At 31.9% G+C, this 14,747-nt stretch overlaps 1 protein-coding gene across 1 annotated transcript in view; it reads right to left on the minus strand.

The window, feature by feature from the left end:
- Positions 1-2,163: 2,163 nt before the first annotated feature.
- LOC148180891 (homeotic protein distal-less-like) overlaps positions 2,164-14,747 on the minus strand; it is a 47,276-nt gene continuing 34,692 nt past the window's right edge. The window contains exons 3-5 of the mRNA XM_088035556.1: positions 11,321-11,495; positions 9,341-9,575; positions 2,164-2,978 (exon numbers count right to left, since the gene is read on the minus strand). Coding sequence (XP_087891682.1) covers positions 2,960-2,978; positions 9,341-9,575; positions 11,321-11,495 — 429 coding nt within the window. The 3' untranslated portion in view covers positions 2,164-2,959. The remainder of the gene's footprint in view (positions 2,979-9,340; positions 9,576-11,320; positions 11,496-14,747) is intronic.

Raw genomic sequence — 14,747 nt, forward strand, 5'->3', positions numbered from 1 at the left:
TCATTATGTCCGTCTCTCTCAATCATTGCCTACTCTAGAAACATTCTTATTACGCTTTATTTATCCTACATTTTGAATAAAAAATATTTATAAGAGTTATTCTGTTCAAAATAATTATTATGTAAAGTACTCAATTTTTATGACAGACGTAAATTCAGCATAATTATTGTTGACACAGAACCAACTTATCTCACATATTAATGCCGTACAATTCTTGGAAAGCGTAAAGTGTTAATTTAATCGAATGTATTTTGATTGAAACACACGAACAAATTTTCCTTAGGCATTTTATCTCAAATTTTTAAAGAATAATAAGGAAAAGAAAACGCTAAGAATGTTTTAAGAAAATGGTTTTAATTTCCGCGTGGTTCCAATTCATTAATTGCCGTTTGGTTCAAACAAGCTTGTGTGAAAGAATGTTGAAAGGAGATTAAGTTTTGCGAAAGATAATAATTGAAAGAGAAAACGCGACCAATTTATAAAAAAAAATATTTTCGTTTGAAAATATGTATGTATAGCAGCCTCCAAGATAATGTAGCGGTGACCTGCTCAGATGACTTGACTTTTAAGGGTTTTTACGCCGGTGCGGTTGGGGGCCCATAAATTTAGGTATTTATTTCTACTGGTTTAAGCTGTCAAACCTACATTAAATTGTTAGGATCGCATTTGCTAAATTTAAAATTAAGAGGATTCATATCAGATTAATTTTATTTTTTGTACCAATAAAAAATATGTAAAAATCAACAACAAATTACGAGATAATTTATTAACTAATTAAATATATACAATTTATTAACTAACTCAAAAGATTCATAATAACAAGACGACGAAAACGCGTTTTCTTATTAGAAAATCAATAGTATTTATAAAATTGCGAACCCCTAAGCAGTGTTTGAGTGACAACCCAGGCCTCAGAGCCGAAATTTATGGCCCCCCAACCGCACCGTTGTAAAAACCCTTAAAAGTCAAGTCATCTGAGCAGGTCAGCGCTACATTATCTTGGAGGCTGCTATACCTAGGTATGTACGTAGGCATTTGAACAATCTAAGAAAAGGAGAAGAAAAAAACAGTAAATCTCAAATAAACATATCAGGTGCCCAATTGGAAAAATCCTAAAACTGGAGTTGCTTTTTTATAAACATTTTGATGTAGTTATGTATGTCTAAGAATATAGATAACTTAACCTCACTTTTTTGTACGACAAAATTAATGAGTTTTGACTTTAGTGTGTGAAAAAGTTACCTTAACCAAAATGATTGTACCTACTATACGGCCAACAAAAAGTAACTTTTTATTCTTAATCGATCAATAGTATACAAAATAATTTTTTTAAATTGTCTTGGAATCAAATTTTTTTCTACTTGAAATAAATAAAAGTACTTATCTAACTACAGTAGAAAATAATCAAACTTGAAGTTAAATTATAATTAAAGAAAATTAGCACCTTTTCTGAGTTCTTTAATAATGCATTTTGTTCAAGGCAGTCTACTTAAATTAATCTCAAAGATTGTAAAAGGTAACTTCCTATACTTGAATAGAATAGAAAAGAAAAACGACAATATATTGGAAATGTTAGGTATATGTACATATATCATTCTAATAAGCAGAAAATAAGATGACCTACTGTAAAATAAGATAAATCTTAGTCAATTAGAAACCATTTGTTTCTTATTAGCAATAACATACATTTATTACAAAAGTCGAGCAATAATTCTCCTTGTTCTTGATTTAACTAATGCATCAATTCTACTTACCTGTATCCTGTATTCTTATCTGATTGTAAATATTTTAAACACATGATTACATAATATCATCGCTAGACTTCGGTGACTTTATAACAACGTGATGGAAATTTCTGAATATTCATTTCTTTTTTTATTATGATCTCAACTTAAATCCAAAGTTTCATTCGGCAGACAAAAAAAACTGGAATAAAAGACGTAAACAACAAACACTGACTACACATTTAGGCCTCCCGTAATATAACGAACAAGGTCAGTTGTCTCAGTTGGCTTTCTATCAATCCATCATTCAGTCACAGAGTCGATGAAAAATGATTGAAATATTAATTTTTGCGTCATAAATAAGTTTTTGTAGGCACAGAGTGTACCGTTGTCCAACTTCCGGAATCATCAAGCATCGAGGTTAGAACAGAAAGAACGCTTAAAAGTTCGTTATTTATATATATTTTACACATTTAGAAATATTTTTTCATTTAATAATTATAATAATTTCGTCCTAAAATTATAGACAGTTTTCAATAAACACTACTTTACATGATAAGGTACATCTTCTGTCTCACACTCACCACAATCATCAACAACTAATATAGTTTACAATATACTATACAAGGAATCACTAAAAACTTTATAGACCGACAGTGACACGTCGCGCAATTAGTAAGTTGTTAAGTTCTCGCGAAACCCTTCCAATCGCTTGCCCACATTTCCCTCATTTACCGTATTTTACATATTAACAAAAACGCACCAACAATCAAACGAAAAGCATGGTATAAAAACGAGCGTTTCTCAAGTCGTGAAAGGTTTAAAACAATATTATAAAATTATATGAGGGAAACCTCAAAATGCCAATCACTTTTATACCATGAATTAAACCGAGTCAACACACTCTGTTAGTACGTATCACTATTTTACATTTTTGACATTAAAAGCGAAACGACCGAACCAACAATCCATCGAAAGGAAAATAAATTAAACAGATGACGCAGAACATTGTTGATCGAGTCGTTTTACTTCATTGACAATATTGCACCGAACTCATGTTTTATTAACAGGATGGAATGAATCTTGCTTAGTTGAGATCGTAACCGTAGACACAATCCAAACATAACTCAACAACGATTTTTATTGAAACGTTAATTCGCACACTCACTGCTCAGAGGTTGTCCTTTTATTAAAATTTCATAGACCTAATTAGTAACTAATCACTTTCTTCTTTATTAAACAGCTGGCCACACCCTGAAACAAACAGAAGACAATAATTAGAAAATTTTCTCACAAAAATTTAGATATATTGCTGCCATGTTTTTGAAAAATAACGCTATTACGGTCGATCACTTTTTTGGAAATTAGGTTGTTTCTGTGATTAATTCCAAGGTCGCTTGGTAATTATAGGCTAAAATTAACAAAAGCAATTGTTTACAAAATGGTCGTTAAATTGGTCTATTGTTTTAAGCTATTATTTTTACTCGGTAAAATATTAGAGTTATTATTTTCTCCTAAACATAGGTTTCGACCGTGTACGGAAAAATAAACATTTACTACTACATTTCATAATAACTGCTGTCTTGTCGACATTTTTATTGATTAATATTTGATTTATAATTGCACATTTGATTTATTTTATGTTTTCCACATCACTTTTGCCGATGGATGCTGCAGTTTTGTTGTTTTTATTGTTCTCAGCGGTTGTAAATATTAATCTTGCAATCATCTTTAAAAATGACGTCAGTCTATCTTGTTTCATCTGTTTTAATTATTACATCGATAATTTACTTTACTTTTTAAGTACAAAAATTCGATTAAAACAGATGTGTATATACAGGCTGGTAAGTAAGTAAAGCACCAAACTGTACCAGCAGTGTAAAGTAACAATTATGTCTCAGATCAGATATTTGTAAAAATCAATAAATCAAGTAATTTCCTAGAACAAAATGTCTCATCTGACATTTTGTCGTCAGGTATCTGTCAAGTTGTGCTGAACAGTTTTGCAATGCGCCTGAGATAAAAGTAAATCATATTTTGTTGCAGCGTTTATATCTTTGCTTAGATGTGAATAAAAGACAATTTCAATGTTTTTTTAATTACATATAATTATGTTTTATTATTTGAGCCGACACTGACTAATCATGTCGTAACATAGGTAACCAAAACACTATGTTTTCAGTCAGATTTTTAATAATTTTCTAACTCTAATTGGTCAACTTTACAACCTTATGGAGACTTCCAGGATCACTTTATGACAGATAAATAACAATTGATTTTTGACACGAGAATACTGCGTAAAATTGTAGCTATGTTCGGTGTGTTTATTTTAATTTGTTGTCTAATCAGGTTTGACTGAAATTGACGTCTTTTCTTGTCTACAATTTTAAGGTTAGGAACTGCCAACTTTGTAAAAACATAAACTTTAAAATAAAAAAAATAAATAAAATCTGCATTGTCATAACTTTCTCCCACCAACAAGGAGTTATCTTTTTGTTTATAGTAAATATCTCAGATATCTTTCTCGCAAATCGTGATAAACCTAGGTAATATCTAGGTACTTACTCCATCAAGCCCAGCACTTTCAACTCGTTTACTTGTCAAATAAAAAAGAAGTAATCATTATGCACGTTAATTTAAAAACCAACAAAACGTATTTACGATATCCTAACCACTAATTAACCAGCCGTTAATTTTAATTAAGTTATCATAAAAAACAAGAGTATGAGATAAACATAGTATACTCATTTCAAAACAAATTAAATATCTTATAAAATAGCGCTATTGTTTTATTGCATAGAATTGCACTATTGTTTACTTTAAAATTCGTTCTGTTGCGGTAAATTATGGTCGAAGACACTCAACTCATTACAGATAGTGCATTAAAAAAATTGCTTCTCTATTTACGTTTCATTATTTGAAGAACTCTTTCCTTTCACTACATCCGTCACTGTATTTTTTTAACCGGCAATGGCCGAAATTAGAAAAAAATGGAGAGCAATTAGCGCCCAGCGGGTATTTACATTAATTACTCCAATTACTATTTTTCCAGTAATAAACAAATTCCACGTTCAATGAACTCATTGACACCTCGGTAATTTCTACAGGATGTAACCAGGAAAACGAGCCTCCACACCAGTCCACCCCTTGAAGAATTTCATTACATCAACGTTAATATTGAAACATTTAAACTAGCAATTAACGTCATAACAGACGTCACGATCTTTGAGCGATTTATTTTTCTTTCTTATTTTATAGAGTTTGCATACCGACCACCGGCCACAATTTCCCCGTTTAATTAAAAACGCATTCATCAAGTTGGCGGCGAGAGCATCATACAGAGCGGTCCGAGAAAAACGCATGAACGATGACCAATTAGTTGTTCTTATCTAGTAAGTGCTTGATCGAGATTATTAACACGTCGGTAATTTGTTTATGCCGTTACGACGACGTTATTCAAGTCATTATCATAAACTGTTTGGTTTTTTTAGAGACATTTGCATAATTTGATGTTTCGGCTACTGGAAATTTCGATTGAAATATTTCGATTAAATAAGAAAACATTTGTAAACAAGCTTGAAAGCTGAAGAGTGTGAGGATTATGAATATTATGATGTTCTCTGTAGCCGTATTTAAAGTTTATCATTATGACGTAATCAAACTGTTATACATATAAATTAGACAGAACGAAAGATTCAGTGGGTTTTATTAACTGACATTGAAATATTTAATTACCTACTTAATGCAAATAAAGTATTCATTCAATTCAAAAATTGGATTGATATAATTGCAATTTATATTCATCTTTCCAGCCACTTTATGTATCTTTAGTGGTAAAATTTATTATCACCTGTTCGAATTCATTAGAAGATAAGTACCACTGTTTATTTAGAAATTACATTAATTTATTAATTTATCTGTTGATAGACCTATTATTTCTTAAAGGGTCTCATTAATTGTCAAAGTATAAGTAAAGTATGAAAAATTCTTTGCTTTATAAACTTAAAATTGTAGACGCTCTGTTTTTTTTTAATTCATCCCATAAAAAAATTTGTGCTTAACTAATAAAATTGACAACTGCCAATCATAAAACATTACATTAAAATACCTTCTTGTATATGTAAAAAAGCTAATATTGTGTGATTCATTAAATTTCCATTCGCAGTAGGCTTTGAGAAAAAAATTCATGTCGTAACTAACACCATTACAGTAGTTTCGACTTGATATTTGCGAGATTTGCTAGTTATCGAACAAGAAGTCAACGCACGTCCAAAATACACGGCCTACCTAGAATGGAAATTTAATGAATCACACAATACTTCGCGACGTGAGAATTATATAAGGTTCGAAGTGATTTTAGTGAAAATTCAAATTGTTTGTTTTACGATTTTTTTTAAACATTTTTCTATCAAGTATAAAAATGAACTAATTTAATATTTTAACAAACCAAAATGATATTAATAGATCCTATCATTTTTTTAAATAAATTCTTAATAAATTAAAGGGATATCACTGATAACGTAAACACTGATCAATTTAATGCAAATGTTAGTTAGAACCTTATAGTTCTCAGGTCGCGACTTATTAAACCCGTCTGCACAATAATTAATTGAAATTAAGTTAATCTCGCAACTAATTTGGCGATTGCTAATATTTGATTGGCAAAAAACGATCGGATGTCACTTTAACATGATGTTAAGTACCTATTTGATCCAAATTAAAGATTTAATTTAGCTTCTGTAAACGGACCTAATATCATTTTTATTTAATCCCCATTTTAATTAACACAGTCTTTATTGTTATTATATTATTAAATAACATATAGTTAAATAAATTAACTTAAAAATTGCTGTTTATGAAACTAGAGGTAAAACTGACTCATTTTATCACTAGACGTGCTTTTGTTTCGAGACAACGGTTCGTGTGATAAATAAATTTCTGTCTTATGATCGAGCACGTGATTCATATAAAACTTTTTCTAATTTAACAATGAAAACTTATTTAAATAATTATTCGACATTTCTTTTTGACAAACAGTTTTTTGTAACTAAACTCAACAGAGTTTTGTAGACAATAAATTTTAAATACAGCTCTGTTATTGGTCGTTCAGCAGATAAAGTTGCACAATGCTGATTTTTAACTTATACCATTTAAATCCTGCTGACTTTAGAAATTTTTCCTTTGTAAATCAGTAAAATTTCACCAGTAAAAATAAAATTTAGTAACGAAAATACAGTAGACTCGCGATACCGTGAATATCGGCTAACGTGAACACCATAATTTTAGTGCAAAACCTCGGTAACTTGAACAACGTTACCTCGATAACCTAAACAGCAAAGATGCGTTGGCGATTTTTTATGTTATTCATAGAAAACATGTACATATCAAGCATGGCTCATTCAAAAGCAAAATTTTTAAGTTTTAGTGGAAATGCACAAGTAAAATATTGCTAAATCTACAGTTTGTAAAATTAAACAGCAGAGAGCTAAAATTTTCAAAAACGTTGTTCATATAATCGGTGGTTCAGAAAAATAAAAAACTATAAAGGTTAGTAAACCTAATGTTTGTTTTTTGCAGCATTCTCCTCCCAATTTACAATCGACAACGTCGTCGATTTTGATTTTCTGGTTATAAAATTAAATAGGTTAGTTGTCTAATTGACAATTTGATTACATATAACGGCCTTTCAGGCTGTGCCAAGTCTTTTTACTATTAATCCTTTAATTTGCAATTCAACCGACTGTAAAAGAGACGTTATTTGCTTAAAGTCTTAAAAGAAGCTAAAACAGACAATACCTTCAAGTTATTTTTCAAAATAAATTCATATTATTAGTTTACGTTTTTTGTTTAATAAAAGTTCTTAGAAACACATATTTTTTACATGCCCTCATAAACAATTCGTAAATGTGAACAAGGCTTTCCTTAATTAGTTCACAACATAGCGAGTCAACTGTACGTTCAAAATGTTGACTTTTTTATGTTTATTTACTCACAAACAGTTTATTTTGAGTTGTTATACCATACGTCTTAAAAAAATTAATTTTCAAAAGTTAGCAATTTTTTAATGCGATTACTTTTCTTTATTTAATTTACTTCTATTGATCAAAATATCACATTTTAATGTAGCCACTTTTAATTTAAAATTGACCATAAATATGTAATAAAATGACATTATAACATTTAAGAACTTCAATGTTATTTTGAAAATAGAATTGCATTTCCACCAAGACTCAAACTTGAAAAAAAAATATAGCTTGCAAAACGCATCTGAATTAAAAACCTTTTTTATTGTAAGTGCATAGAATAGTCAAACTAATTTACTCTCAACACGTCAGATTTTTGAAAAAAAATAAACAAATACAAAATGTGAAAAGTTGTTTTTTTTAATTAAATGATCTATTGGTTCACGTTTAACTTCCATTCAGTTATAAAACCTTCAAATACCAAAAAGATAATCAATAATCTGCAGAAATTCTAAAAATAAGAGTGATGAATGTGGGAATCAAAAATATGTATGTTCATATAAAATATGCTTGGCTGCCAATAAAACAAATTATTAAAAAAAAAATGTTGTTGTTTTCAGAAACACCAAAAACTCCACAAGATGGTATTAGATTCAAAGATAAAAACTCATGCTGATAAGTGTAATTAAAACTTATCTACTTTTTGAACATAAATTTTTAAAATCTAATGTACATTCTACTGTCCGACTAATATCTATTATTGACCCAAATAAGCTACTATTTAAAATTTTTATTTTTGTACAACAAAATTCAACGTTATACTTCGTTGCCTCTTGCCTTCACTTCTCTCAACATTAATTTATTCAAAATAATGTTATATGATAAACAGCATGTTTCTTACTTTCATTTTTCATGAACAATAATTATGAATGTAAGAACATGAAATTTTTAATTTAAAACAATACAGAAGTGTCAAGACGTTAGTTCATAAATCAGGAGACAACTTCTGTAACAGCATTCATTAGTCACATCCTTTAAAGAACAAATTAAATAATTACACGACTAAACGTAACAGATAAATGTAATTTATCATTCAGGTGTTCTTGTTTAAGAAGAACCGAGATTCTGGTAGTCAAATGCAACACGAAATTTTATGAATAATTTTAAAACGAAAAAAGATATCGTTATTTATTTAGTGGATTAGAGAATGTGTTTTAGAGTGTTTAATATTAATAAATGGATAAAAGGTGACTAAAACATGTATGCACTATAACGTTTTATCCACAATTACTCAAATTATTCGAAATAAAAAAGAAGAAGTGACATATCACACAATGACTTTTGTAATGTAGATAAAACCGAGGAATAAACTAAGGTCAATCCATTCAACTAGTGAAAAAAATGTTAGTTAAAACAGTTGATAAGTGTGAAATAAAGTCTTAAAAAAGACTTAAAATTTAGTTGTAGATAAACTTTATTTATTTATTTAAGATTGACCAAATGATAGGTTACAATATCTCTGTTCTTTTGCACAGTTTCTTAGCTGTACAAATTGCATTTATCATTTTTATCCACGTTTTTGTAAAAAATCTGTGACTCTGGCAGTCAATGCATTATCCCGCATCTTAAACCTCTACTATAAATTTTACTTACGTGAGGAGGCCGGGGTTGTCCGTGGGGTACCACGAATATTGTGGGAGGTAGTTGTGTGGCGGGTGTGGGTGCGGCGCTGGATGAGGTGGCGGGTGTATAGGTTGCTGGGGTTTAACATCCCAGCCGGGACTAGCTGCCGGTTGACCCGACATGTCAGAACCTGGGGTAGAACTGGGGGCCGGCGACGAATGCTGCATGTATCCTGTCGCTGGGGAACCACTCGACGAACCGCCCCCTGAAATATCAAACGTTATGTATGTCATCCATTAAAATTTTATCATGTGGGCGATCGTACTTATACAGAGATGTCGCCCTACGTAATACATAACGCAATACGGAACAGACTGCCATGTTATAAAATTCAAATGATGTTGAGGGTGTGGACGCCGTCGACGTGTTTTAAATTTTATTCGTAGAAATGCTTCAGGGGAAACGAATTGTGACGATTCGTAGACGTTTTTCCAATGAATATGGAAAGTATGAGAGGATGTAGTTGTTTATTAAGTGGTTGACAAGTGATCAGAACATTAAAAATTCTTTGGACTTGTGATTGATGTTTCTGATCGCGATATTGAAAAATTTATCGTCATTTCTCATGTTTTCAGAGAAAAGAAAATAATCGTTGGGTAGCATTTCATTTAAAACGTATATAAGACTGAATATATAATTTTCTCAGAAATGCTGTTATTTTTTTATTGCCGATATACAATGAAACCGTAATTGTAATTCTTAATTTGCTTAATTATACATGCATTATTGTACATATGGTAATGAAAAAATAGATAAAATACACGAGAATTTACTATTTTAATTGTACTCTGACTTTTTTTTTCAGTAGTTGACAAGTGATCACTACGGAAATGACTTTCAACTTCTACAATTCTTGCAAATTTGATTATTCTTACGAATGAGGACACTTGCCCACTATAAACAACTCTCCTCGACTCAGTAAAGTTCTAAAAAGCGAAAAAAACAAGATCGTGCATAAGATTTTATTGCAGTAATATGTAATTAGTGATTGCAGATCGCACGATAAATTTATTACACCAAGTAGTTATTACATCTGTTTTTTTCGCAAAAACAGTAAAAGTGTCCTCGTTAAAACCATCCAATACAAAATTTTGATAAAAAGTCGTTGCTGCACGTAATATGCATGCATTTTTCATTCACTCATTGAATTACTTTCGGGCAAGAATTTTCTCAATTTTTCGTTTGATAACAAGAATGCGTGACACCACCAACATGCGAATTCAACAGCGTAAAAACAAAATTTTTCTACTATGGTATCACACGCAATCGCTGCTAGATCATGGCAGAGTTAGAATTAAAATAAAAAATAGTAAACCGCATCCGGTTTTTATTATTCCCACTAGAATTTTTGATGTTCCACTTTTGGTTTCTCGTACTTTCATCTCGAGTGCTTATTTTCTCTTTAATTTTTCTTTTCCTTTATCATGCTGTCGCTTTGAGAATTAATGATAATCTGGTTAAACAGAAATAATGTTATTATAAGTACAAACCGCGCCGAATTTTAACAAATTAGCTTCTTGCAGCTGTCACGAAAGAAATTAAGTCTTTATTATCTCATAATCTAATTTGATTGGAGGACGTCAATTTGGTCTTGCCCTGAAGTGCACGATTTCTTGAGATTTTATTTTGCGGTAGCAAAGTCAGCAAAAATATAATTAAAATTACATAACGGTCTCTCTATTATTTAAATCGTATTATTACTAACAGGAAATGCTGGTCGATAATATCACAAAGATAAGATTTTCGTTCTATGAATATTCCTTATGAAATTTATAAAGAAACAGCGATCCAATAAAATTTATTCGCTATCGCGGATTAAGATCAACGAGCATTAAACAACAATCTAAAACGCTAATTACAGGAACTTTCATGGCATGAAAGAGAGCTATTTGACAGACCCACCTGCCGATATAAACCCGTACTAATTCCCGAAAAAATCGATTTTCTCACCTGGCATCATATTTTGGCTTTGGGGCCCCGGACTCGTAGATGGTAGATTCGAATTGGGTCCTAAAAGTCCGGAATGTCCTCCGGGAGTTCCATTATTGTTATTCCCACCCGACACTTGCGCTGCCTTCATCATCTTCTTGTATTTGCTTCGCCTATTTTGAAACCATATTTTGACCTGGAAGAAAAAACAGAACTTGATTGAAGATTTAATTGACGTTCGCTTGACAAGCATCGGCAATAAATTTAATCATTATTAGCCGTAATTGACATTTTATTCTTTCTTTATTTTTGTCATTTTCATAAAGGCAAGCGAGGCGCGCATAATTCCGATGCATTCCGGTTTACCAGGTGATGACGTTCACATGACTTAAATGATCCGAGCTTTGTTCACGATTTTCCGAAAAAATGGGAATGAAAATTGATTAGATCACACAACTGCAGGAACAAGCCTGAGAAAGCTGACGGCAATATTTAAAAATATAGACAGCGCACAAGGAGAGCGTTTTTCTGCCGAGGCAGGAGACAATGACAATGCGATGACTTCATAAATAAGTCAGAACATGAATAATATTTCTAAAACACAACGTTTTAAAATATTTCTGTCATTAACACACCGATATGGATCTAGATTAATGTAGACTTAGACACAGACTTTTTTTTATTATTTGTTGAACGATTTAACAAATTGAAAACAAATTTTTTCTAGTAGATTAGATCACCGTTAATCCCTTGCTCAACTCTCCACCACAAAATCGTTATAAAACAATACCCCGCCCCCGGCACAACCCAGTAATGTTTCAAGACCTTGTCGAAAACTTTCTGCAGCTCAGAAAGTAACATAATAATCCCAATACTAATAAAACCCATTATTAAAACCAATTTTCCCAACTAGAAGCTACAGAGATTTTGATAATAATTATTATTACCTCGTCATTTCGTGACTGACATCGGCGTTTTCGAAACCACCACCAGTAGTTGGTATTAGACAGGACCGTAACCAAAATTTTAGCCCGAAGCGAAAATTTTCTCACTTAATCTAAATTCCACAATATCCGCTTTATGAACTACGTCTTGTTTCATACTTTGTAAAGTTCAAAAGCTCATTATTGTCATAAATTGGAATTACTGCACAATTTATTATTTATTTCCCATTAAATTTTATTGGTCTACTTTCCCCGCGCTGTTAATAATAAATGGGGAAAAAATACTTGCTAATAACAATTTCCCGAGGATTTTCATTGAACGAAAATGGCGTTTGTGGCATTTGGAGAAATGATTCAGAAGAGGCGGAACAAAGATAAGAATCAAGACCGAGAGATAAAATGTTTCGTGGAATTGTGGGTCAAACGACTTTTTATTAACAAGGGGAGACCCAGTAATTCGCTTTGACGGCAAGGTGTTGAACTAATTTTTCGAGTTCCTATAAAATTTGACCGCAGCTTCAATCTTCAAGTCACCTGTAAATGAATTCAATAGGTGTAAGATTTGACCTCTGCTCTAGTGTGTCTTTTCTTTACGATTTTCTTCTGCGACGTCAAACACCGATTAGTCGTAATTAATTAATGCAGAATATGATGGGAACCGAAGCTTGAAGCCTCAAACCACGCACATAATAAATCTCGTCTCTTCAAACCGTTTTGACAAATAACGGTAAATTCGGAATCTTCGTCCCACAAAAATCCCGCTAAATCGCCCATTTTTTCCCAAGTCGTGAGTCCGCGATGCCCTCGAGCAGCCAAAGGTTGAAGCAAAGGAAATGTTACAAGGTCTTCAAGATTATCGCGGAGATTGTGGCGTTTTGTAATCACTGTCTCTCTCTCGTTCACTGTTTTTTAATTATTATTTTATAATGAGTAAAAATAAAACGTTCGAGTTGAAGACTTCATGTGAGTGACAGTTCGACGCTGCAGGCTCACCAGAAACCATGAATAAGTTAAAGCCGCTTTCACATCACCCTTGTTTATTAAACTTGGTGTCAGGGAGTGGGTTTTTGCCCGGTAGCAGGAATTTCGTGTTGTATCGGTTCAATTGTCTAACGTTTTTACTCGTTCACGTGGGATTTCGTTGAGGGAATTAATTAATTTAATTACATGTCTTCGTTGATAAGGACGGACTATGTCGGAACGGAGACGATAAAAGCGGTTTTTAATGTTTTCGAGAATAATTAAAAGTGCTGGAAATGGGAGAAGCGGCGCTAATTTAAAACTGGATGTTCCAGGTGCAAATATTCATTAAAAAACTAAACTAATCGAGTAAAAACAAAACTTCGTGTCACCACATTCTTAATTAAAAAAAATCAATATGCTCAAAAACGCAGACGTAAAAGTCTGCCATAAAATTTCCATCAAAATTAAGAATAAATTCTTGATAACGACTGTTTTAGGAGCGGGCTTGGAACACCCAGTATCAATAAAATCATCTCAAACCTTCGACAAGAGGAAGCCGCTTTAATTAGTTAATTAGTGTCCCTAATTAATTGGTCTAAATGATTATGGAGACCGAAAAATGTAAGGAATTCGTGCCTGTATGTCTTGTCCAGCACACTCCAAACAACTTTATCAAAAATCTCGACATAACAGACATCTATCTAGTTTTTAAATCAACTTTTTCTAGAATTAAACATGAAGAAAGGAGAAATGCTTGCGTGGTACCACCTTGGAAAATGATTAATGATGGGATTTTTCTCAGTTGTGCAACATCTCTATTCATTTTCACGTATTTTGTATTTGCAAAAAGGAAAACAGTTCGCAAACTTTTGAAGCTTATTTTAATGCAATTTTATGTAAATTGTACGCAAAGCAGCGTGCGTTTTATCAAGTTAATTTCAGTTTCAATGCAATTTTTCTATTCATTTTTGTAATTCCAGTTAAGGCCAAACTGCAGAAACAGTCCGTATTCTACCTTGAAAAATGATTAATGATACGATGACTTTGACTTTTTCTTCACTTGTGTAACATCTTCATTGAGTTTTGACTATGTGTTTCTTCCATGTGTTGCGATAATTTAAGAAGCGTGACCCTACATTATTATAGAACAAAATAAATGATACACTCACCACCGATAAGATCGATTTATCGAAGTCTTTTTACGCCACGAATGTGAATCAATTAGTCGTCTAAATTACATGTGTGGAGAAACTGAAAAAACTTTTGCAATTGCTGCGTAAAGCAATTAAAAAGCAATCAAGAACTTGCGTACTTCTTTTTCGGCTCTAATTTGAATCGTTGTGAATAGAATGAATGATAAATGTCGATAGGCGTCCCACATCAAGAATCCGATTAACAGTATCCTCAATCTAGGCAGAAAAATGTACAAAATTTTTTCATTCGACTGTACAACTACGCCTTAGGCCTTATTCCGTTTCCGCTTTACACATGGCAGAACACACATTACAAATGTTAACGTCGTGTCAAATCGCTAGGGAGCG

This window comes from Gnatocerus cornutus, chromosome 1 (assembly GCF_029298725.1).
Source record: "Gnatocerus cornutus isolate USDA-ARS CGAHR chromosome 1, icGnaCorn1.1, whole genome shotgun sequence".
In the NCBI taxonomy this organism is placed as follows: Eukaryota; Metazoa; Arthropoda; class Insecta; order Coleoptera; family Tenebrionidae; genus Gnatocerus; species Gnatocerus cornutus.